The following is a 26,390-nucleotide window of genomic DNA, read 5'->3' as shown; positions in this document are numbered from 1 at the left end:
ATAATTTCAAGATTTCCACCTGCAACAGCATATTTACCTGTATTATTTATGTTAAAGCCATTCATAAGTAAATATTTAAAACATTTAACTGATCCAAAAAATGCTGCATAATCAATTAATGTAACATTTTTATGATTAATAAATGAACATCTTTCATAAAGTGATGGCTCAATTGTTTGATTAAAATCAAAATTACTTTGTGATGATATTTCTTGAAGTTTTTCGATTTTATCTTTTCGAATTATTTTCGCAATTTCAGTTGGATTATTTCCTTCTTTAATATACTTCTTATGAAGTTCCCAATCATTCTTTGAAAGTTCTTCATAATTATCCAAAAAGTATTTTTCTATTGGATCATATCTATTAGACCCAAATGAAAAATGATTTTCTTTTTCTGTTTTATAATGAGCAAAATATTTTGATTTAATGTTTTTAGTTATATTTTTATCAACCAAATTTTGTTCAATCATTTGTTCTATTAAATAATATGATTCTTGTGTGCTGAATGTAGATATACGTTTGATAAAAATTGATATTAGTTTAACTGTGTTTTGATTAATTTCTTCTTCTTTAGTTTGAAGTGCTTTTAAAAAATTTAAGTAAATATCAAATTCATGTTTTTGTGATGAAAATGCATTATAAACGATGTTACTTATAATAATATTAAATGTACAGGGATAATTTGAATCGAATAATTCCAATACTTTTGTAAAGTACATCTGAAAGTTTTCTTCTGTTAAACTGAAAATAGTTTTCTCAAGCTCAATTAGGAATTTCAAGCAGGTTGACAGATCACCCAACTGTTTGTCCCCTGTGTTTTTGGCAGTATCATCATTAGGCATGCTTTAGCAAAATAATTGTCAATAAACGGTCACTGGTTTTCAAAACTTTATTAATTCAAAAAGTTGAATACGTCAAAATATTGGGAAAAAAGAATGCCACGCTCGGCACCCCCCAAAATATTTTGAGGTTACTGTCATTGTTTTTAACGTCCTATATCGAGCTAAAATCAAGTAATGTATATAATTTCATTTGTTACTTTACAGGAAAGTGACGTTGAAACAAACTTAATGGGGAGATAAAAATTCCAAAATAACAAATGAACAAATTATATATATCAAAAACTAAAACAAATGACCCGGAGTGCTGGTATATTTGATAGGTATGGAGCGACTTCGAGAAAAATTTTAAAGAGAATTTATTCCAAAATAAAAGTGACAAATCCATATGTATACAAATAGATAGAGTTGCTCGAACTTTTAAGACAACGAAATTGATTTGTTTAACGTTCAATTTATTGTGTTAAAAATTGCGATTTGACGAAATATTCTCAATTGTTACGCTCATTTTTTTCAATTTTTGAATCATAACTGTTAATTTTTTGAACTTTTTGAAATAATCAAAATTTTCATCAATGGGAAATACCTATTTCTCCATGGTTTTTATTGCGTTAGCACATTTATCTCTTTTGAAAACAAGAAGTGATAGTAATAGTGTTTCCATTATGTCTTTTTCACGAAATGAAAATCATGAATCAGGAAAATTGTTCACAAAACTGATCAGTTTGGCATATAATTATAAAATTAACATATAGAGTCGATTTCTCCGGCTTACTCGTATTAATTGTTTCATAAAACGAACAATTATAATATTGAATTTTTTATGTGTTTGTGTGGTGATTATTTATGTTAGTGCGTTAAAACCATTTGATTTTGTTTTTATTGCAATAAAATTTTTATGATGTACAAATTAAAGATATATTTTGTTCATTATTTTCAAACATTTTCAAAACATTTCATGTGGTTTTTTGGTTTCTCAAAAAAATATATTTTAAAATTCATTATCTTGGTTTTATTTTTTCTGTGATTTAATAATATAATTTCTAAGAATATAATCTCAAAAAAGTAGTCTTTAAACAAAAAATATATAAAATCATTATCAAAAAAAAATTCATATTTACTTTGGTAAATTCTAATTGTATATTTATTTAATGTGTTTCCAAGCATGTCAATTTCAAAAAGTCATTTGTTTATGTGTGTAACTTTTGTAATATGGAAATTAAACTGTTTCATTTTCTAAACGATGATGCAAACAATGAAATTATTATTAAATACCTTGAGAACATTTGCAGATATCAAAATTTCGATTCATTTGAACCCAAAGCGATTATTATAAAATATTTTGCTTTGTGGTGATATTTGTTATGTTGTATATTGCAATTTCGATGATTTTCATATGTTTGTGTGTTTATATCAACTTTTGTTTTGATACAATTATTTCGATTGTTTTCTGCATACATTCGATCTTTGAGTTGATTTTGATTATTAGCAATATATGCTTCATTTCTATTTCTGATTGAAAATGAAGATTTGATATTTGTAGAAGAGGAATCTGAATTAGAATTTTCGTTTGTACTTTTTTCAAGGAGTAAATTTATGATTTCTGTGTAACCAAAATGTTGTGCTATTTCAAGTGCTGTTTCAAATTATTAAAACATATTCTAAATTATTAAAACATATTTCAAATTATTAAAACATATTCCAAATTATTCAAATGAATAGTTTTTGCATTAACATCAATTCCTTTATCTAAAAGTAATTTTACTATTTCTATATTATTATTTCTAACTGCTATATGAAGTGCTGTGTCAAATTATTAAAACATATTCCAAATTATTAAAACATATTATAAATGATTCAAATGAATGTTTTTTGCATTAACATCAATTCCTTTATCTAAAAGTAATTTTACTATTTCTATATTATTATTTCTAACTGCTATATGAAGTGCTGTTTCAAATTATTAAAACATATTCCAAATTATTAAAACATATTCCAAATTATTAAAACATATTATAAATGATTCAAATGAATGTTTTTTGCATTAACATCAATTCCTTTATCTAAAAGTAATTTTACTATTTCTATATTATTATTTCTAACTGCTATATGAAGTGCTGTTTCAAATTATTAAAACATATTCCAAATTATTAAAACATATTCCAAATTATTAAAACATATTCCAAATTATTCAAATGAATATATTTTGCATTAACATCAATTCCTTTATCTAAAAGTAATTTTACTATTTCTATATTATTATTTCTAACTGCTATATGAAGTGCTGTGTCAAATTATTAAAACATATTCCAAATTATTGAAACATATTCCAAATTATTAAAACATATTCCAAATTATTAAAACATATTCCAAATTATTAAAACATATTCCAAATTATTAAAACATATTCCAAATTATTAAAACATATTCCAAATTATTCAAATGAATGTTTTTTGCATTAACATCAATTCCTTTATCTAAAAGTAATTTTACTATTTCTATATTATTATTTCTAACTGCTATATGAAGTGCTGTGTCAAATTATTAAAACATATTCCAAATTATTAAAACATATTCCAAATTATTAAAACATATTCCAAATTATTCAAATGAATGTTTTTTGCATTAACATCAATTCCTTTATCTAAAAGTAATTTTACTATTTCTATATTATTATTTCTAACTGCTATATGAAGTGCTGTGTCAAATTATTAAAACATATTTTAAATTATTAAAACATATTTCAAATTATTAAAACATATTCCAAATTATTCAAATGAATAGTTTTTGCATTAACATCAATTCCTTTATCTAAAAGTAATTTTACTATTTCTATATTATTATTTCTAACTGCTATATGAAGTGCTGTTTCAAATTATTAAAACATATTTTAAATTATTAAAACATATTTCAAATTATTAAAACATATTTTAAATTATTAAAACATATTTCAAATTATTAAAACATATTTTAAATTATTAAAACATATTTTAAATTATTAAAACATATTTCAAATTATTAAAACATATTTTAAATTATTAAAACATATTTTAAATTATTAAAACATATTCCAAATTATTAAAACATATTATAAATGATTATCCAAAAAGTATTTTTCTATCGGATCATTTCTATTAGATCCAAATGTCATTTGGATTTGATTTTCTTCTTTTGGTTTATAATGTGCAAAATATTTTGAATTAATATTTTTGGTGATATTTTTATCAATTAAATTTTGTTCAATCATTTGTTCTATTAAATAATATGATTCTTGTGTGTTCGTTGTAGATATACGTTTGATAAAAATTGATATTAATTTAACGATATTTTGATTAATTTCTTCTTCTTTCATTTGAAGTTCTTTTAAAAAATTTATGTAAATATCAAATACTTGTTTTCGTGATGAAAATGCATTAAAAACTATATTACTTATAATGGTAATAATATATATTAATCGTATTAAATGTATAGGGATAATTTGAATCAAAAAATCCCAATACTTTTGTAAAGTACGTCTGAAAGTTTTCTTATGTTAAACTGAATATAGTTTTCTCAAGCTCATTTAGGAATTTCAAGCAGATTGATAAATAATTTAAATTTTTATTTCCTGTGTTTAAGACATTAGTATCATCATTAGTAACATTGTTCGTCATTTGTCAAACAAAATGTGCAGGGTGCTCCAAACGATTAGAAAGAATCACAAAAAAAGAGAACGAGTGACAAAAAAATGCCCCAATTGTATATAAAAGTTAATTTATGAATTTTATGAGAAATTATTCAGAATCGATTGAACTCATTATTAAAAAGCATATTTAAAACCTTCCCTTCTTATCTATGTTAGCCCACATTCATATGTTGGTAAGAAAAATTCACTTTTGGAAATTTAAAACAAAAGAATTTCCTTTTCATGTTTTCATACAACATTCACAATTCGATTCTTTCTACAAATCTAACAAAAGTTAAAATTGTTCGACATGACCATTAATGCTTATACATACATTTTATTTATTGTGATTCTTCAATTGAATCTTTTTCGGATTCTTCTTCCGTTGACAATGTACTTGAATCATCATCATCCAAAAACTCCTGACCATTACTGCTATCAACAGTTTTATTTTCTTTGTCGTATTCTTTGATTTTATCCAAAAACACTTCAAACTTTTCTGGAATCGCCAAACTATTTTTTGAGAATCCAATCAATTTAGCATTCCCATCAAAGCTTCCAATTCTTTTTATGAAAGCGTTAACATATTCTTCTATTGTATTTGGCGATGTCATTGAGTTTTGACTTACATATTTAATCAATTCATCCTTCTTAACGGTCAACTTTGTTGTCGCCACTTTTTCAGTGCCAACGACCGGCTTTTTGAATGCTTGCATCAAATTTGAAGGGGGAAAATCGGTTGGCATTGCGAGCCTTCGAATCCATTTTTTCTTGGCCAGCTTTTTCTTATCATCATCTTCTTCTTGTCCTTTGTATTTTATTATTCTTAGCCACCATTCTTTAAATTCAATTAAACCTTTTTCCTTATTTGGAAATTGGGATAAAATTTCAATACCACGAACAGGGCCAACAGTAAACAATCTTCTTCTAATGTCATAGTTATAATCGCCATCAATCATCATGGCCAAATTTAATAATCTTTCCCGAGTCAATCCAATATCATCCAAAGATTTTAACGTAATCGATTGAGGACTTGTAAATAGACCTCGAATTAACCATTTAGAACCAAACAAAACAGAATTATTATCATCACTACCAACAGCGTCGACAATATTTTCCATTTCTAATCGGACACATTCAGCGCATGCTTCTTCTGGTGCCATAACATAAGGAATGTTAAGCAATTCAAAGAGATGTATTGACATTCGAACATGATCTGCGGTAACATAATTTTCAATTGGTGGTAAAAAAGGATTATCGGCAGGTAAAAGTGATATTGGTATATGGGAATGACTGCTTCCGGGTTCTTCGTCAGGATCAATGTCGTCTTCGTTGATGATATCATCGATTCCCTCGAGAATTTTGGAATGATATTCGAAATCTTGTTCAACAGGTTGAGCTAACTTAATTTCGGACTTCTTCTTGTTTGGAGAGGAATTGGTGGACGGCGGCTTTGGATTTTCGTGGAAAAAAATAGGATTTGTTGCATTTGAATGTATAATATTTGGGGTTTTACTGACAATTAATTTTGTTTTAGACATATTTTGAAGTTGCTCCATTGAGAATAGCAATGGGTCATCTGGATTTTGGATTTGGATGATTTTCGATGGTGAATTTGATGAAAATTGATTTGGTATTGGTAAAAGTGATATTTGTTCATTCGTTTTCTTTGGTTCTACAACGTCTGTGTTTTGTGGCTTAGACCGAAGTAGAGCAGATCGAACTCGAGTGTAATCTAATAAATCTGATTCGGTACCAAGAGAAGTACTGTACATCTTTTCGGCTGGCTTTTTACCTTGGAACACTATGATGAGTTTAATATTGAAATGACATATTTTGAAAATGCTTTTCATTAAATAAAAAAGCCATTTTGATGAATTTGAACTATGAAGTAATCTGTTTAAATAAGGATATATATCTACGGCAATTCGTATTCCAGAATGTTGTTCGAAATTAAAGGGTTGGGAAGCCATGTCGAGTATTCTCCATAGTCCTGGTACCCCCATTTAATGAATGTAAAGTTTTGAATGTTTCTGGGGCAGGCTGATCCAAAAGTGACACAAGTATTCCAAGCAAAAAGTGTTCAACACATTTGGGGTACCCTAGGGAAAGGTGGTTCAGTGACGATCAAAATGCATTGGAATTTCTTATCGTTTGTAAAATGCTATTTTCCGGGGCAAACCAAAGTTGCTCTTTTTATGTTTTCATTCATAAGCCAGCAAAAAAAGGTGCGAAAGGAGAAGAAGAAGGCAACCTATTGGACTCCGTAAAATATCGTTATCCTCCGAATATTTCAGATGAAACCACAGAAAATTTTCTCAGTTCAGTTGTTTCTCTTTACACATTTATGACAGTAACATTTGAAGGTGATGGAGTAAATGTAATTGCATACAAACAGACAAATGCTGCCATCAGAACAATACCGTTCAATGGAGAAAACCTTTTATTTTTCGTATTAAGAATGCCAGCAAGTTATACTGGAGCTGCTGTTTTAAGAGCTCTTGATAGGATTGTCGATATTTCACTTTTTTCACTTGGCCCAGGAATCCAATGTAGTGAACAACTCGAAAACTATTTAAAGGATAAAGGCAAAAAATTATGTGATCAAATTTTTTGCTTAACCCCTATTAACTTTACCTTCCCACAAATTCTCAGTGGTAATTGGAATCGTTCAATAGTCATGACAGCCATTACCGAATTCACAATTATAAACTCAAATCCAAACATATGGGGCATCTCCTGCCATGTTCAAAACAAGTTATTTATCTCACACATTTCCCCTGAGTTTGCTTCCTTTTTTGTTTTTGCTCCATTTGTCAAAAACCGCGCTATCGTTTACATGAATCCCAAGCAAAAAAGTGCCATTTGTAATTTTCCCAAATGCAATTCAAATATTCCAAACGATGAAATTATCAAAACTTTACTCTTAAAATTTGAAGGGCCCGATGTCACTTTTTATGTGTTAACTTCACCTGACTTAACGAAAGAAGAAAAGAAGAAAATTAAAGAAGCGTTACGTCCATCATTTGAGAACATGAATCAACAATTCCAACAATATCCAGAGCCATCACTTGAAGCGAACACAGCAATCTATGATAACGCTTTATGTTATTTAAGGTCAAATGAAAAATATATGTCATCATCAATGGAAAGTAATATCATATTTGCGCACGACATATTCGAAAGTGGGCAAAACGTAAATGAAATTATAATGCAAAATTCAAACGATTTAACATTTTGTCTGAAGACACAAACAACTGAATTTTATTCTTCGGTTCCATTCTCCGAAAAAGAAAAAGGAGAATTCGCGAGCATGTTCGACGCTGCAATTTCTCCGAAGAGAAATAAGGAATTAAATAAGTTGATGGCAACGTTAATGCCATACCAGCAGTTTTAGCATAATAATATGTAAACATTTTATGAATAATTTTTTTGGTTATAAACGTATTCACATTCATATGTAACTGCGTAAAGTTATAACAGTTTTAGCATAATAATATGTAAACATTTTATGAATAATTTTTTTGTGTATAAACGTATTCACATAAATATGTAACTGCGTAAAGTTATAACAGTTCTATTCTATAAGTGATTTAGTCGATTATCTTCAGCGAAATCTTTTGCAAATGGATCAATTTCGGTATTGTCCATTGACATAATTGTTGTGATTTCATTTGTTGAATTATTTTCTTCTTCGGTAATAACTTCTGATGTTATTTGTTTTGTGATTTTTATTCTCCTTATCAAGAAAATTGAAATTATAACCAAAATAATTACAACAATTATTATTACAACAATTACAATGATTATTGTGTCATTTTTCTGATTATTTGTTTTGTAATTTTGTTGATAAATAGTAAAGTAATTGGAAATAATAGTTAAGTATTGAGAATATTTAATTATTGTATAATTGTAATTTAAAAATTTGGTTAATGTATAGAAATAACTCGAATTGTACATCGTAACTACAAATGAATTCGAAATGATTAATGTGAATGAAAATGTTTCTGTAATTCGTAGTGAATGAGTTAAAATATATGAAAATGTGAAAGTGAAATCTGAAATTGCATTTGACTGAAAAAAAGTATTCGACTTAGTGAATGCATTTGACTTAGTGAATGAACTTGATTTAGTGAATGAACTTGATTTAGTGAATGTATTTGACTTGGTAAAAGTATTTGATTTAGTAAATGCATTTGATTTAGTAAATGCATTTGATTTAGTGAATGTATTTGATTTAGTAAATGCATTTGATTTAGTGAATGTATTTGATTTGGTAAATGCACTTGATTTAGTGAATGTATTTGACTTGGTAAATGAATTTGATTTAGTGAATGTATTTGACTTAGTAAATGAATTTGATTTAGTGAATGTATTTGATATACTAAATGAATTTGATTTAGTGAAAGTATTTGACTTGGTAAATGCATTTGATTTGGTAAACGTATTTGTTGGAGTAACAGTTGGAATTTCCCATCCCAAATCGCGACACTCATCAAGAATTATTCCTTTGGTAACATCAAAAATATCAAAACTATTTCCTTCATAATTTGAAGGAACCATTACTATCATTTCTAAATAATCATCAAAAGCAGTTGTGAACCACCGATATTGCGATATTGTTGGCTCTTTCACACCACTAAAAAATATGCATTTTAGATTTGAAACACCCGAAAAGGATGCTGCATAAATTTTTGTAACACTCTTCCCGATGTATATTGAATGCAGATAACTGCATGATTGAAAAGCAATAACACCAATTCTCGTAACTGAATCACCAATATAAGCTGTGTTTATATTCCAATTTGCGAATTCTGCATCTGGAATTTGTGTTACTCCATTTCCGATAACAACATGATATGTTGAATACATAAATTGGCTATAATCTTCGAGGAAATCATCATCAGAATTAATTGTGAGTGTGCCTGATTCAAAACTTTGAAATGAATTTATGAAAAATATGTGAAATAATAAATTTGGCATTTTCAAATCATTCAATAAGTTTTTGAGTTTTTTCTCCTTTGATTCGAACAAAATTTCTGCTGAAGCTAATGCTAAGATTATGAATGTTATAATGGAAGAATAATTATTTGCTGCTATATTCTTCTTGAATTTATTAATGTCATTGGTATGAAAACATAAGTAAGTATAATCATTATAAGATTTATCATAAAAATGCATTTTCCAAAATGAAAAATCACAATAAGAACTACATCCAACATATGTTGGAAATCTTGAAATATGTGATTCTTTTCCAATTTTATTATAATCTTTTTTAATGGTGTGTAGATATAAGATTTTATTGATGTTTGAACTGACATTAGTATGTGAAGCTCTAAATTCATGTATGAAATATATAAAAGAAACGATGGCAACAAAATGATTCACCAAAAACATAAAAATGATAATTGGTAAGTCAGAACGATAAATTGAATCCTAAAATATCGTTTCAAAATTCCATCGAAATGCTCTTTTTTTTTTGAATATTGGTTTCACTTTCTAGCGGCAGAAATTGACAGATTCCCAACGAACAATAAACTCAAAAACATGAATTCAATTTACTCAATTTTCGAACGATTTGCACAAATTTGCTTTTGATGGATTGAATGGTTGTAAAATAAACAACCGTTGTCATAAAATGGGGATTTTTGGGTGCTTGGGAATCAAAAATTTAAAAATTGTGAAGAAAGTTTTAAGATCAAAATAATCAAAAAATCAGCATTTATATTTCTATATTGAAGGATAAGCACAATTTGTTCGTGGAGTTTTTAAAAATTTAAATTTTAATTTTTATGGGTATTAAATCATTTTTGATCGTTAATTCGGCTCGTTATTTTGAAGAAAATTATTGTTTTCTTGATTGATATTATGAACACTACTTATCTTTTTGATAATGTTTATGATATAGATTCAAAAAAAAAAAGTCTGCATCGATTTGTTGAGTTCATTTGAATCCTAAAAAAACAATTTTTACATTTGTGAAGAATTTAATCGTTTTACCAACATGGTTCAAAGGAAAGCTCCATGATTAAAAAATTGGACAAATAAAAATTTATATGGTTCATGTTGTGGAGTACAGTTATGAGAATATCTAAGGCTCTCGGATATCTAAGAAATTCTTTTGACTAATTTTGAGAAAAATTAAAAATTCGTTTCAAAAAGAAAATTCTTCATAAAAAATTATTTAAGGAATTTTGTAAAAAAAAACACTAATAGCATATTGCTACCTAGGAATTCAAGAAACATTTGTCCAAATATCATGAAGTCAAAACCCCCAAATTTGAAAAAAATTCAATTTTCTTATCCATTTTATATATAACATAGCCTTCTGCAACCTCTCTATTTTTTTGCCATAAAACTCCTCCTGCCGAGTTTAAGGGTTTTTTTCGTGAAATTGTCACTTTTCGATGTAAACGTCCACATGAATTCGAGTGCTTTAAAAACAAATGCAAATTCTCGTGATATATATTCAAAGGATAAAGCACCACAAGTGAAATTAGAGCTATGGCTCGAAAGGAATCTTCGTGAAAGAGCAAGGAATTCAAGAATGGGAAGTGAAGAAAGAATTAATATTTTTATTGAAATGCTAAAAAAAATTGCAGACTCGGATCAAATTTTTGGATCTCTTGTTGAAAAAGCATTGAATGATCTTCAAAAAGAACGTGAAACTTCTCCATCTGAAATTCAAGCATTACAACGATTAATGGCCCTCGAAAAAAAAGTAGACGAATTAAAAACAGAGGTAGAAGTAGTTGAAAGAGAGAATGAAAGAGCAAAACAACAATCTCAAGAAATGCAAAATCAAATCAATATCAAACAGAAAGAAATAAAAGATTTGGAAGCATACATACGTCAAAAATCGGAGTTATTTGAAGACTATAGAAATATAGATAACGATCTTAGTAACCTCTTTGTAATGCTTGATGAACCAATCACACCAAAAACAGAAGAAAAGTCAGCAGATGCACCACAAATCATCACCTTACGAACTCATGTTCAATCATTACAAGGGAAAATCGAAGCCTTAAAAAAGAACATACAGATTGCTGAAGATGAAATTGAAATTCTTAATTCAAGCAAATAAGTTTTTTCTTTAAATTCATCGAACGAATAACATATTTTTTATATTGTTGTAAATAAACGGACTTTTTTTAAGTAAAATTTTTTTTTAAAAAAAAGGGCAGCAATTAATTTTTGTTGAAAAATCATTAAAATTATGTTTTTAACTTTTCCTTTTAATAAAAATCAAGAATGTTAATAACAAATACATCTATTTCACTGAAAAATAAAATACAATATCGTTTACATTTATTTGTTCAAGATTTATAATCCTTTTTCGATCAAATCATTGAGATTTTATGGCGAACGTTAATGGAAACAACACTTTTTCAATTATTTTAATTTTAATTCAAAAACTGAATTTTGGGTCACTTTTATGGCTGCAACAAGCGAACAATTGCTTAAAATCCTCTTAATTGGAGAAAGTGCTGTCGGGAAAAGCTGCCTGCTCCTTAGGTATACTGATGGAAAATTTCAGGAATCATTCATGACAACAATAGGTGTTGATTTTAAAACAAAACATATCAAAGTTGATGATAAAGACGTAAAACTCCAGATATGGGATACAGCAGGACAAGAAAAATTCAGGTCAATTACTAAAGCTTATTATCGTGGAGCTCATGGAATTCTTGTCGTTTTTGATTTGTCTAGAAGAGATACATTCAATCAAACAAGAATGTGGATTGACTCAATTAAGGAAGCTTCATCAGACCCTATAGATATGATTTTGGTTGGAAATAAAGCTGATCTTGAAAATGCCGTAACACCACAAGAGGCAAAAGAATTAGCAGACAGCTACGGAATTGCATACTTCCAAACATCTGCCAAAGAGAATTCGGGAATTGAAGACGCATTTATGTATCTTGCAAAAATTGCTTTAGAGAAGAAGATAAATTCAAGGAACAATGACAACAATGTAACAACTGTGAAGCCTAGCAACGAAATAAATGGGGGAGCATGCTGCTAAAAGTTAAATTTTTACTTGTTGTTTTTCAATATTTTATATTAAAAGTGGTGTGATGATCAGACACTTTTTTCATCAATTACCTCATTCTTTATTATAACATGTGCATATCCAAATCATTTTTACTTGTATTTTTGTTTTCTTTGGTTTTTCTTAATAACCCATAAGCTTTTTTTCCTATGATACCCATGGAACATTAGTAATGAACTAAAACATTTTTGGATAATTTTTAGTTTTTCATCATTATTGTATTTCCCATATTTATGTAAATGAATGATATTTATATTTTTTCATGCCCAAATAATCACCATTTTACATATGACTAAAATCTGATAACTTCATCAACTTCAAACCTTCTTTTCACCTTTCTAATTTCTACACATCTAACTGATTTAAAAAATCCATATTCATCAAGTTTGAGCTGATAACTTAATCAAGTTTATATAAATGCTATTTTCTAGATAAACATAAGAACTCCAATTCTTCAATCCTTAAAATAAAATTTAAACCAAAAGTTATACACTTTGATGTTGTTTAATATTTTAATAAAAACTAAAAAGCACATCTTTGTTCTATTTTATTTATGATTAATACCATTTCTATCTGCTTCTAAAATCAATTTTTTTTATAAGTATATGGCCGTTTATTCTAATGTATGGTTTACAATGACAAGTGAGGTAATCTGCCTGTCAATTTTTACATGGTGGGGACCGTTTTCTTTTGAAAAAAGTATGAAAAAAAAATTTTAAACTTTCTTTCTTCAACAAATTGTCAAGAGTTAAATTTTATCACGGAATTACAGCGCAGCGCGACCCACGCTTTAAAAACGCTCACATTGATGATCACATTGATTATCCTCCAAGTGTAACAGAAACATTAAATCTTGAAAATATAAATGCAGAAGCTTTTGAACCCTGGATTACTAAGGAGCTTCAAAAATATACTGATGATGATTTTCTCCCACAAATTGTACTTGGTTTCATTCAAGGGAAAGAAATTAATTCACAAGAATTTGGTCTTTCTTTACGGGAAGATCTAAAGGAACATACTACTGAATTTGTAACAGCTCTTTGGGATTTGCTTATTGATGCTAAAACAAATGGAATTGGAATACCAACAAGAATTTTGGAAGAATCCAAAAGATCCATTCAAGAAAAGATGCGTCAAGCTGCAGCCATTAAATCAAAACTCGATGAAGTATCCAGTGACTCTTCATCTGACACAGATTATTCCACATATTCTGATATAGGCGATCAACCAAACATACCATCGCCTCCACCTGCGAGAACCGAACAACCAGAACAAGAGCCAGCTCCCATGCCAATAGAAACCACGCCTACAACAACTGATGAAAATCATAATAATAATTATCAGCCAGTTTGGTATCAGTATCGAAGTCAAGAAAAGCATTCTCACAGACACCACAAGCATCACAGTAGTCATAAGCATCATAAGCCTCACAGTAGTCATAAGCATCATAGACATCATCACAAAAAATCACGAAAGCATAAATCAGATTCAGAAAATAACGGAAGCGAAAATCCGCATTCGAAATCGCATAGACATAAATCGTCAAAGAGGGCGCACCATAGAACCGAGAAGATAGCGCAACAAAATGAGTTGCCAATTACTAATTTGCAAATGAGTAACACATTAATACCACAAACGCAAAACGAAATACAAATTGAAGTTAAGCCACAAGTTAATGAAAACACATTAACACCTCAAACACAAAACGAAATGCAAATTGAAGTTAATGAAAGAAAAGAAATAATTCAACAAAATGAAATACAAACAGAACATAACGAAGATGAAGTTAAACATGAAGAAGAAAATGAAATAAATAAATTCGAATTTGATTACAATCACAAAGAAGATGAACCAAATGTAAGCGAACAAAATCAAAAATACGAATCCAAAAATAAAGACAAACATTACGAAATGAAAACAGGTTACGAATATGATAGTTCTTCTGAGTACGACAAAGATCAAATGGACACAAGAAGACAGAAACGAAAATTCGAATACGAAAATAAGGAAAAAGATAATTCATATGATAGAAGATATCGAAGGAAAACGAACTCAGAATCAGATGGTTATTACTCCGACTCCGGCTCTGATTATGACAGAGATAAAGCATACCGCAGAAAGTCATATGACGAAGATGATCGAAGTTATCGCAAGCCAAAGTATGAAAGAAACGAAAACTATCGCAAACCATTGTATGACAGAAACGAAAGTTACCGCAAGCCAACATATGGTAGAGATGATGATTATGATGATGACAGAAGTTACCTTAAACCAAAATATGATAGAAACGAAAGTTACCGCAAACAATCGTATGATAGAGATGATGATTATGATGATGACAGAAGTTACCGCAAACAATCGTATGATAGAGAAGAAACGTATGATGATGACAGAAGTTACCGCAAGCCATCACACAATAGAAATGAAACATACGAAAACAGATCGCGTCGTAGGCCATCAAATGATCGCAATGATACTTATGATGATGATCGAAGCTATCGCAAGCAATTGCGTGATCGCAACGATACTTATGATGATGACAGAAGTTACCGCAATTCATATGACAGATATCGCGTGCAGCCATATGACAACGATAGAACTTTCCGCCGTCCGTCACATGATCGCAACGACGATTCAGACGACGGCAGATCATATCATAGGCGTCCAAGCGACCGATATGAAAAGCGCAGCATCAGGCCCAAATATGACCGCGCCGAAGACCACGGAAAACGTCATCGAACGACTTCATACGGCAGGAGCAGATATCATAGAGACGCTGACTACAGCTCCGACAGCGAAAGTTATTCAACAAGCGAATACAGCGACCGATATTACGGCAAAAGGAAAACAAGATCCGACAGTGAAAGTAATTCAACCGACGAAACATATTATCGACGTAAGAATGAATCGAATAAAGAAATCAAAATGCCGCCGGCGATCACACCCGACGATGACCGATTCAGCTCCGATTCGGACATTTATGAAGACAAAAGCATATTGGGCGAAACAAACGAAAGCAAAAACGAAGCGAGAAATGATAACGAAAGCGATCGATCATATTACAGTAGTGAAAGTGAAGAAGGAGAAAGAAGTAATTTTAAGTCGAAAGGTTACTTCATGCGAAGAAATGAAAACGCCGAAAGACAAATGAGTTGGCACAAGAGAACGCATCGACATAATCCAAATGGAAGAAGACGACATTGATTGAAATGTAAATAGTTTCTTAATAAATAAATAAATACTTTTAATTACGAATTTGTTATGAAATGTGATATAAATTGTCGACGGAATTGTGTCTGAAATGACATTTAGTACGAATACTTCTTTCGTTTATAAAATGAACGATGGAAAAGTGGCAAATGATCTCCAACGAAGAGTTCGAAGTGTTCCAAGAGCAAATGGTAAGGCTAACAAATCAAAAAGAAGACATACTGACCAAAATAGATAAACTTCAAGCAAATGAAACACAAATTCCCATTTTTGAGCAATCAATACAAGAAAGTCAAAAACAACTAGAAATAGAAAGAGAAGCTTATGAAAAAGAAGAAAAAATCCTTAACGCGCAATTGGCTAACCCTGTTGCACAGAAATCATTAAGTTTAAACTCATTATTTGGATCATCGGAAGATAACCAAGTTCATGTTTTAGAACAAAAACTACATGCTGAATTAGAAAAAGTAGAGCAACTTGAAAATGAAGAAACAGAAGTCGCAATGAATCTAGCAAATGCAGCTACAGCAGAACAACAAATAACATTTCAACTTGAAAAATCCGAATTGATTGTTTCTAAATTCAGAGCTCTTATTCCTCAAATCCAGGCATGTTCTTTCCATGGTTTATATATCCAAGATTTACTTTATCAGTATGAAGATTTAAAACATCTTAAAGATCTACAAAATGGGAAAAGAAACCGCTTAAATAATTGGATTAAGCAAACCAAGACCGTCACTGATGCACAAGAAAACAATCTTCGAAGCCTTGAAAGCGAATTATCAGAAATCGAATGGCAAATATCTCAAAAGAAAAGTGAACTAAGCCAAAAAAGTGACATTTATCACAAGTTAAGTTATGAACTTTCAGAGCATTTGTTAGAAGTCAATGAAAAATTGAATAAAGCCAATGAAATGAGCAAAAGTGACAACTCTGAGATCAAGAAAATTCTTGAACAAATTGAAAGACAAAAGAATACACTTAATGAATTACAGACCGAAATCAATCAACTTCAAAGTAAAATCCAAGCCAGTGAGATTAATAAGAAGAAGTCTACTCAAAAAAAGATTGAATTGATACAACAATTAGAAAAACGAATTATTATTGAACGAAAAAATAGATCAGTAACAGACATTGATTCGCCCATAGTTATTGAGCTAAGTAACTTAATTGATAATTACATATCGGAAAATGAAGAAATCGAAACAAAGAATCAACAAATTGAACAAAAGTTAAAATCGCTTCAATTCGAATCAGAGCGAAAGTCGATGATAATTAAAGAGTTGGAGCGAATCGGGAATCCGAACGCAAAGAATATAACAGACGACAAAGCGCTGAAAGCTTTTGAGCAATTAGCGAATGATATTTACGTGCAAAATAAGTGCAATTTGGATAACATTAAATCGATCGGAATCGAAGTTAACGAATTGGAAAATTCGATAAAATATATGAACGAATATTTGGAGAAGAATCGGAAATGAAAATAAAAAATATTATAAATGCGAATGTTTTGTTCATACATACATTGATTAAATAAATAAAAAGTATTTGTATTTCTATTTTATATTATTTTATAATTATTAAAACAAACAAAAAAGACTTTTGAAGGAAAATCATTAATGGTTCATTAAATAAATTGTTTATTCATATTGATGCTTTTATATAACAGATATATTCATGCATAAATGAAAATAAAAAATATTATAAATGCGAATGTTTTGTTCATACATACATTGATTAAATAAGTAAAAAGTATTTGTATTTCTATTTTATATTATTTTATAATTATTCAAACAAAGAAAAATGAGCTTTGAAGGAAAATCATTAATGTTTCTTGTAATAAATTGTTTATTCATATTGATATTTTTTTTATATAACAGAAATATTATTAAATTATAATATATTTTATTTATTTATTTATATATCATCATCAGAGTCAAACAAAATTGTTCCAACATCAGAAAATTCGTCTGTATTAATTTCATTATAAGTATTTAACAGTAATTCTGCTCCAGTAGCAATTTCGTCATTTTCGCTTTGCATCAAATTTTCCAAAAATGTTACACCATCATTTTCATCAAACTTTTGTTTTAATGCGATGACTATTCCATTATCATTACACTCATTAAAAAGTCTGGAAAATATCTTTAGCAGCGACATATTAATCTCATAAATATCCAACTCAAACAACGGAACCATTTCTTCGACTAAACCATATTTCACAATTAACGAAAGCAAATTTACACCACAATGCTCAACAATTTCCACAATTATGTCCAATGCAACAGTTTTATTTTTCGCGCTACTTTCCATCAAAAACTTTTTTAATGTAGTAAAAAGATCGTTTCGAATCAAGAAAATCGCTAACTCCTCATTTATACTTATAATATATTTAATAAATCTAGCATAATAGCGTGCTATAGATTTATTTTCGTCTAATAACTTTTCAACTATTTGCTTAAAGTCGAAATATGAAAAATTAATTTTATCGCCCAACAAAAATATTAAACTTATTACATTCTTTATAATTTTGTGATTTCCTTTTCGTAATAATCGAGGAATTTGTTCCAATAATATATCATTAGAGACTAATTCTGTATAACCAAGTTCACAGAAATTTAAAAGAATTATAATAAATCGTTCCCAAATAAACGGTTCTTTTATGCTCACAAAAACGTGAATTGAAAAGTTTACGATGTTTTGAATGGCATCGTCATTTAAAGGGTAGGAGGAAATTATTTGAAGAAGTACCGAATACGATTTCGATAGATCTGATATGTCAGCTATATGCTCAAATATTTGTTGGAGCTCAAAATAATTTAATACAGAATTTCGACATTCTTCACTGATTGAAGCTAGATGAGAAAAAAAATCAAGTATTTTGATAGCGTGGCTTGGTGTTTCACATAATGACAATAATTCACTGATTTTAGAAATAACATCTTGCTTTGAGAAGTCTTCACAATCTTCAACTTTTAAGGATTTAAGTATTAACGTAAGACAACAAATTGATGCTATACGAGGGCTAATAGGAATAAAATCATTTTGAATAATAAATAATAGATGATTGTAAGTGTCTTTTTTAAAAAAAGATTGATGACCAAAAAATCCTTCACCTGAATAAGTTGCATTTCTTGATAGTTCCCAAACGCAGTGATCTAATTGTTCATGGTCACAATCTTCACCCATTTGCGAAAACAATTGAATTGACTTTTCTAATTCTTGATATGAATCTTCTTCTTCAAAATCATCTTGTACATCACTATCATTGCTATTTGCTTTTGTTGATGGTTTAAAGTAAGTCATTTTTTCATATTTTGATAAACGTTTATCAAAACTTGATTTATATGATATCATATGGTAGTGGGAGACCGTTTATTTGACTACCTTTGTTCGATGCAACTGAAATGTGGAGCATTCTTTCCAGCTCTGCACAAAATGCTGGAACAGAATTAAATTCAATGATCAATAGGCAAGATTTTTCCTTTTTGGGATATTTGTTGGATATTGATCAATTACTTTCACATAAAGAAATATGTAAAAGATTATTATCAGAAGGAATTCATGTTTATATTTCAGAACGATTATTTCAAAAAGTAATTTCGAATTTGCTAAAATCTTCCATTGGAGATGCATCAGAATCCCTTTCTTTATATGCAAAAGCTTTTCAAAAATTATTAAAATATCATCCAATTACAACAAATCCCGAAATTTACACGAAAATAGTTAAATCAATAGTTAAGTCTCTTTTTAAATTTGGACAAATTTCAGATGAACCAGTGCAATACTTCCAAAAATTAGTACGAGATACAAAGCCTAAACAAAAAACAATGAATGATTCTCCTTTCTTAACCACGTTTAACACACTCATAAACTTTTATTTTATACGCAATAACTTTAATCTTGCTTATCAGCAATTCGAATCATTAAAAAAAGGATTCTATTTAATCAATGAAGACGTTTTTTCTTCGAGTGAAGTTGCTAGTTTTTACTTCAATCTAGGCAAAGTTGATGCAATTTTTGGTCGATATACTAATTCAAAAACAAATCTCACAAAAGCGCTTAGTCATATTCCCAACTCTAACGCACGGGATAGAAGGCTTGTGTATTCTTTCTTGATCCCTGTGAACATGTTATTTGGGCAAATTCCAAGTAAAGAATTATTGGAAAATTATTCAATGAATATTTACAATGAATTGGTCATAGCGATGCAAATCGGCGATCTATCATTGTATGAAGCTTCACTTGAGCAAAATCAGATGGTTTTCATTCGACTTGGCGTTTGGGAAATTATTGCACAAATCAGAAATTTGGTCGAGCGAAGAATAGTCGAAATTGTACACCACGCATACGCAAATAATATAATAGATATTGAGGTATTCCAAGCTGCATTTGCGATGTTTTTCGATAACCCTTCGATTGAAGAGGTTGAATTGATTTTGGCAAACTTGATCGGAAATGGCCTCGTAAGGGCTTATATTTATCACTACAAAAAGAAAGTTGTGTTTAGCAAAGATAATCCATTTCCGAAAATAAAATTAGATACTGAACCTGATGAATAAAGTAATATTATTTTTCTCATAAAAAAACATTGTTATTAGTCATAGATTTGATAAATAAAGAAAAAGATAAAAACTTATGATAGATTATGGAAATTTCAATCATTTGACTATGAAAAAAATAGGAAATATCATATATTCCTTAATTTTTTCTGATCATAAGACATCATATTTCAATTGCGATCTTTCCTGTGTTAGGCTTTTAATTTTTTTCTCATCATATATATATTCGATAATTACATACATCGTGTGCTCATATAAGCTACTGATAATTTTTTTTAAAAAAACTTAAAAGTCCTTTGGGGATTTAGCAAAAATCCGGAATTTAATCTAAAAAAGTGAGAATAAAAAGACTTTAAATTTGAATATAATATCATACCTTGCAAGTTGATCCTAGGCAACCCATGAAGGAATAGTGAATGATTATAAATTGAGATGTTTTCAATTAGAAAGAATCTTGAACCCTGTTAAAGTGCCCAGTGTCACTTTTATTCATTTCGGCCACTTTTTGAATATCAAGTGGTAACGTGTTCTTTGAATGGGGGAGAAGGTGATTCAAGTTCCAAGACATCTCTATGCAATCAATGACATAAATGATGTAAATTACATACAACAAAGCCAAGAGAGTGAAAGCCCATTTTTTGGATATGCACCATCAGAAACACCTGTTCGTATAATACATTGCCCTGATTGTGGAAAACCTATAAGCGCAACACACTTGCAACAACACAGGCAATCTTTGCATGTAGAAAAAAATCCAAATTCAAAAAGTTCTGATTTTAATTTTCAGACTAATTCTCGTTTGGTTCCATTAAAACCATGTCTTTACTCACAAAGACAAAATTATATTTTTACACATCTGTTTGAAGCTGATTTTAAATAAAAATCAAATAATATAACTTTTATTCATAAGAAATTATGAAGAACTTTCAAAATGAATGGAACTTCTTGTGACAACAACTTTAATTAAAGATGGATATCATCCATATGAAATATCAAAAATAAATCGGAATGACGAAATAGAGGCTGATTTATTCGCACAATCAGGATCAAATTTAATGTAGCATTGCTCTATTTTAAGAACAGCTAATTAAATATGGAACCATATATGATTTTTTTCTTAATATCGGAAAAAGTATGAATAACCAAATTTATAAGAATATAAAGCACTTCTTTTGGTTAAATTAAATATTTTTTATCACTTTTTTAGGTATTTCTTAAGCAAATAAACGAAATTTTTTCTATTATCAGCCAAATTTATTATATTGATCTTGTTAAATAAACAAGGAATGAAATATTATCTAATATTGTTTTTTTTTAAATTTAAAAATGTTTTCCTAACAAAAAACTTATTTTTTTATTCTTTGATTTCTAACAAGATCCAAACAATGAAGAACATTAAAGCTAAAAGTTACTTAACACATATACACAATACCTAAAATACTTAACTGAATGAATCAGTAAAATATAAAATTCTTAAAAAATTCATTACATTTAAAAGGATCCACGAGTAAATATATTTAAACTATATGAAGAAAATACATTTTTGGCATTTAGTAGTTAGTCATCCTAGCCTTTATTTTCAGAATCCCATTCTATAAAATTGTAACATTTTTTTTTTTGTCATTTGACTTTTTCTACCAGTGGTTCACAAATTAACTGATGCATATTCAACATAGTTAAATCATTATTGGAATGCAAATAAAACCATATGAAAAGTTAAAAATCAAATCACGATAAGTTCATTCCTATACGTTCGTAATTGCGACTGTCAGCCACTTTTCAACCATCTAAAAAAAAAAAAAAATAAACGTCTATTTGTCACCGAAAATGTGAACGTTAATTTTTTGTAAATCCAATTCTCCAGAATATCACACTTTTTATAGGTTTACGTTTGTAATCATTCAAATTTCTGTTAAGAACTTGTTGATTGTATTGTTGTAAAAATCTCTCTCAATAACATAATGATAACCAAAAAAATAGCACGCGCTGTCATTCGCCCACCTCGAGCCCAATATGACGAAAGCTCTATTCCTCACATAGCTGAAGTTCAAGGGTTTGGAAATGTAGAACGGATATCAATTGCATTTCCAAATTCATTTGGCACATTGATATATGGATCATATTATGCAGCACCCGAACAATACAACCCAAAAACATGTATAATTTATCTTCATGGTAATGCATCCAATCAACTTGAAGGCCGATATTTGGTTTCATTATTTGTACCTGTTGGTATTAATGTCTTTTGCTTCGATTTTTCAGGATGCGGGTGTTCTCCTGGTAAATACGTTTCCTTAGGATATTTTGAGAAAAACGATGTTCGTTCAGTTATTGATTTATTACGGACCGATTTCCAAATACAAAAGATTTTACTTTGGGGTCGTTCAATGGGTGCAGCTGTAACACTTATGACCATACCAGAGAACAGATTTATTTCAGCCGCTGTTGTTGATTCTCCATATTGTTCTTTAAAAGATCTCTTTTTACAAATCGCAGAGAACGAAAAGGTGCCCAAATGGGTTGCTAAAAAAGCCATTAAGAAAGCTCGCAAGGCAATTCTCAAAACAGCCAAATTTGATATATTTGATGTCAATCCGATTGAATCATGTCAGATGATACAGACGCCAGTTTTCTTCATACATGGAACAGATGACGATTTCGTGGATAAAACGAACAGCGAACGATTATTCGAAGCAATCGATTCGCCAAATAAGGAACTGCATTTGGTGCCTGGGAAACACAACGACGACAGACCAACGAAAGTTATAATGGATGCGACTGTTTTCTTGTGCAAAGCTGTTGGGTTAGAGATAGAATTTAATGATGACGAAGAAGAAGAAAATCATCAAGAACAAATTAGTCAGAATTCAAATCAGCATTTTTCAAATGCTGCAAGTTTAATGTCATCTTTATAATTAATGTTTTGTAAATAACGAATTTTGATTTTATAAATTATTTCGAAATGGTGAAAAAAATAAATGAAATTATTGTTACAGTTAAAAAAAATGAATTTGATCAATGTTTGAAGCTAAAATAGCAATTATCCATTTATAATCAATTTCCATTCTTCATTTATAAGATCTCAAATTTTTTGACGAAAGGCAATGTCAACCTTCGTGAATATTAGAAATTAAATATTAATAAAGAATGAATTTGTATTGAGAAAATCATATTTTTTTTGATCCAAAATCAAACAGAGTTATTCAATTAATAAAAATGAAAGGAATAGAAGTCTTACAAAAATATGGACAAGAAATAATGGATCTCGCTCAATCAAGTCCAATACATTCCGAAATTGCCGAAGCGGCTCTCAAAAATTTTCACAGATTTTTTGTTTTGCAAAATAATGGCTTTAATGGATATAATCCTGAACCAAATATGATGGCCAACAATCAATTCCAAGAGCTTCCACCTCAAATAAGAATATCAGGTGGAAACAAAAAAGATCAACCAGTCCAACAACTTCAAATTTATGGTCAAACTTTAATGCCTCCAGTTATGGGTACTCAAATGAATTCACTCATGATGCAAGCTCAAAGTGTTCCATTTTTATATCATCAAAATCAGCAACCACAAAATTTAATTAATCCTGACACAGGTTTCAACTGATTTTTCTGTTTTACACGTGAATTCCATTACCTCTATTTGTTTGTGAAACATTTTTTGCTATTTCATGAAATTTATACTGAATCAATTTTTGAAAAAAAAAATCAAGATTAAATAAAAATGATATTTGTTTTTAAACTGGGTTTATGTTTTTTCACTCCCTGAAATAGAAATTGCATATAGTGTTATCTCTATATCCCACATTTTTTGCTATTTCATGAAATAGCGCAATTTGCCACTTTTTGCATAAGGGCTCTTTTGAGAGTATAAAACATTTTTGAAAGAGTCTTGATCGTTTGATTGAAAATTGATATGTTTATTTTTATGACGTATCATTGAATTTTTTGCAGTCTTGTTCCCCACCAAATCAATGAAAAAAGAAAACATATTTCCATTTAAAGATCAAATTTCTTATATGAAGTTCCTAAACGAGTCTAAAGGGGATGATATTTCAAAATCATATTAGGAGATTATTTGATTTATTTTTTCCAAAAATTATAAAGGCTGTTAATCGATTGACTCCAGAAAACTTTAAATTATTTCTAGATCAAAAAAGAATTGATGTAAATGCTAAAGATATCTCAAAATTTCATTTTCAGATTAATTTAATAATTTTATATTTTCAAATAAAATTTGGATATTGTTAAAATAATTTTTTACAGCACTAATATGGGCATGCATAAAAGGCTATACAGAAAAAGTTGAATTATTACTTGAACATGAAGGAATTGATGTTAATTCTAAAGATATTTATTTAATTGATTTAGTATTTGTTCTTATGATTGCATGTATTAAAATAATTTTTGGAATTTATTCATAACATTTGAAACAGCATTTATGAAAGCATATCAAAATGGCCACACACAAATAATGAAATTATTACTTAATAAAGAAGGAGTTGATGTTAATACTAAAGATATTTATTTGTTTTAATTCAGTTTTATTTGATTAATATTTTATTTCAAAATAATATTTGGAAATTATTCGAATTATTTCAATCAGCATTAATTATGGCATCTAAAAAAGGTAATGTAGAAATGGTTAAATTACTACTTGAACAAGAAGGAATTGATGTTAATGCTAAAGATATTTATTTGTTTTATTTAAAATTTATGACAATATTTTGATACTTAAAAATAATATTTGGAAATTACTTAAATTATTTGAAACAGCACTTATTATTGCTGCTGGAAAAGGTTATGCAGAAATTGTTAAATTACTTCTTGAACGAGAAGGAATTGATATTGATGCTTTTAGTATTTATTTGTTTTATTTAAAATTTCTTCTGATAATTTTATATTTCATAATAATATTTGGAAATTATTCAAAATAATTCAAACAGCACTTATTGAATCATTCAAAAATGGTAAAGTAGAAATGTTCAAAATACTTCTTAAACAAAAAGGAATTGATATAAATTGCAGAATTATTTATTTATTTGTCTTGATATTTCAAAATATCATAAACCCGTGATTCAAAATAATATTTGGAAATTATTTAAATTATTTTATACATTTCTTATGGAAGCATCTGAAAAAGGTGATATCGAAATGGTTAAATTACTTCTTGAACAAGAAGGAATTGATATTAATGCAATTGATATTTATTTGTTTTACTTAATATTTATTTTAATGTTCTCATCATATTTAAACATATTTTATAAAAATTATTTAAAATATTTTATCCAGCATTAATAATTGCATCTATTAAAGGTCATACAGAAGTAGTTAAATTACTTCTTAAACATAAAGATATTAATATTAATTATGCTAATGGTGTTTTATTGTTTATTTTTTTTGTTTGTTTTAATGATTTTTGATATCAAAATAATATTTAGTATTTATTTAAATTATTTAGAACAGCACTTATGTATGCATCTGAAAAAGGCCATATTGATATAGTTAAATTACTTCTTGAATTTGAAGATATTGACATAAATTCCAAAGATATTTACATTTTAAAATTTATGTTTATCTTATTGATTATATATTTTAATATAATATTTAATAATTATTCAAAATATATGAAACAGCAGTTATGAAGGCATTTTCAAATAATTATTTTGATATATTTAAATTACTTCTTGAACATAAAAATTGTGATGCTAATGTTGAAATATTATAATTATTTTATATAAAATTTATCATAATGATTTAATGCTTTAAAGAAATATTTGGTAATTATTTAAAATATTTGAGAAAGTACTTATATGGGCAGCCGAAAATCAACATGTTGATATTATAAAATTGCTTGTTAAAAAAGATGAACTTGATATAATGGCACAAAATATCAAATTATTTTATTTGCAATTTGTTATTGATATTCAAAATTTTATTAAGTTATTTAAAAACTATTTGAAATATTTCTTACAGCAATTATGATTGCATCTCAAAAAGGTAACATGAAAATAGTTAAATTACTTCTTAAACATAAAAATTTTGATATTGATTCTAAAA

At 28.5% G+C, this 26,390-nt stretch overlaps 8 protein-coding genes across 8 annotated transcripts; 7 read left to right on the top strand and 1 right to left on the bottom strand.

Annotated features, from left to right (window-relative positions):
• Positions 1-4,844: 4,844 nt before the first annotated feature.
• On the bottom strand, positions 4,845-6,278 carry GO595_005690 (DNA excision repair protein ERCC-5; the record flags this gene model as incomplete). Its single annotated transcript, XM_067918960.1, has 1 exon — positions 4,845-6,278. The coding sequence occupies one exon, from the start codon at positions 6,276-6,278 to the stop codon at positions 4,845-4,847; it is 1,434 nt and encodes a 477-aa protein (XP_067774185.1).
• A 386-nt stretch (positions 6,279-6,664) lies between these two features.
• On the top strand, positions 6,665-7,900 carry GO595_005689 (uncharacterized protein; the record flags this gene model as incomplete). The annotated part of the gene is made up of 1 exon (XM_067918959.1): positions 6,665-7,900. The coding sequence occupies one exon, from the start codon at positions 6,665-6,667 to the stop codon at positions 7,898-7,900; it is 1,236 nt and encodes a 411-aa protein (XP_067774184.1).
• Positions 7,901-10,924: 3,024 nt separating this feature from the next.
• On the top strand, positions 10,925-11,587 carry GO595_005688 (uncharacterized protein; the record flags this gene model as incomplete). The annotated part of the gene is made up of 1 exon (XM_067918958.1): positions 10,925-11,587. One exon carries the CDS (start codon positions 10,925-10,927, stop codon positions 11,585-11,587), a length of 663 nt encoding a protein of 220 aa, XP_067774183.1.
• A 351-nt stretch (positions 11,588-11,938) lies between these two features.
• GO595_005687 (ras-related protein RABE1c-like) lies at positions 11,939-12,529 on the top strand (the record flags this gene model as incomplete). The annotated part of the gene is made up of 1 exon (XM_067918957.1): positions 11,939-12,529. The coding sequence occupies one exon, from the start codon at positions 11,939-11,941 to the stop codon at positions 12,527-12,529; it is 591 nt and encodes a 196-aa protein (XP_067774182.1).
• A 1,155-nt stretch (positions 12,530-13,684) lies between these two features.
• On the top strand, positions 13,685-15,760 carry GO595_005686 (uncharacterized protein; the record flags this gene model as incomplete). The annotated part of the gene is made up of 1 exon (XM_067918956.1): positions 13,685-15,760. One exon carries the CDS (start codon positions 13,685-13,687, stop codon positions 15,758-15,760), a length of 2,076 nt encoding a protein of 691 aa, XP_067774181.1.
• Positions 15,761-15,915: 155 nt separating this feature from the next.
• Positions 15,916-17,247, top strand: GO595_005685 (uncharacterized protein; the record flags this gene model as incomplete). Its single annotated transcript, XM_067918955.1, has 1 exon — positions 15,916-17,247. One exon carries the CDS (start codon positions 15,916-15,918, stop codon positions 17,245-17,247), a length of 1,332 nt encoding a protein of 443 aa, XP_067774180.1.
• Positions 17,248-22,289: 5,042 nt separating this feature from the next.
• Positions 22,290-23,243, top strand: GO595_005684 (Clan SC, family S9, unassigned serine peptidase; the record flags this gene model as incomplete). The annotated part of the gene is made up of 1 exon (XM_067918954.1): positions 22,290-23,243. The coding sequence occupies one exon, from the start codon at positions 22,290-22,292 to the stop codon at positions 23,241-23,243; it is 954 nt and encodes a 317-aa protein (XP_067774179.1).
• Positions 23,244-23,586: 343 nt separating this feature from the next.
• GO595_005683 (uncharacterized protein) lies at positions 23,587-23,937 on the top strand (the record flags this gene model as incomplete). The annotated part of the gene is made up of 1 exon (XM_067918952.1): positions 23,587-23,937. One exon carries the CDS (start codon positions 23,587-23,589, stop codon positions 23,935-23,937), a length of 351 nt encoding a protein of 116 aa, XP_067774178.1.
• Positions 23,938-26,390: the final 2,453 nt, after the last annotated feature.

This window comes from Histomonas meleagridis (genome assembly GCF_020186115.1).
Source record: "Histomonas meleagridis strain 2922-C6/04-10x chromosome Unknown contig_37, whole genome shotgun sequence".
Classification (NCBI taxonomy): domain Eukaryota; phylum Parabasalia; order Tritrichomonadida; family Dientamoebidae; genus Histomonas; species Histomonas meleagridis.
The sequence above is the reverse complement of the archived record's forward strand: the minus strand, read 5'-3'. Positions and strand labels throughout refer to the sequence as shown.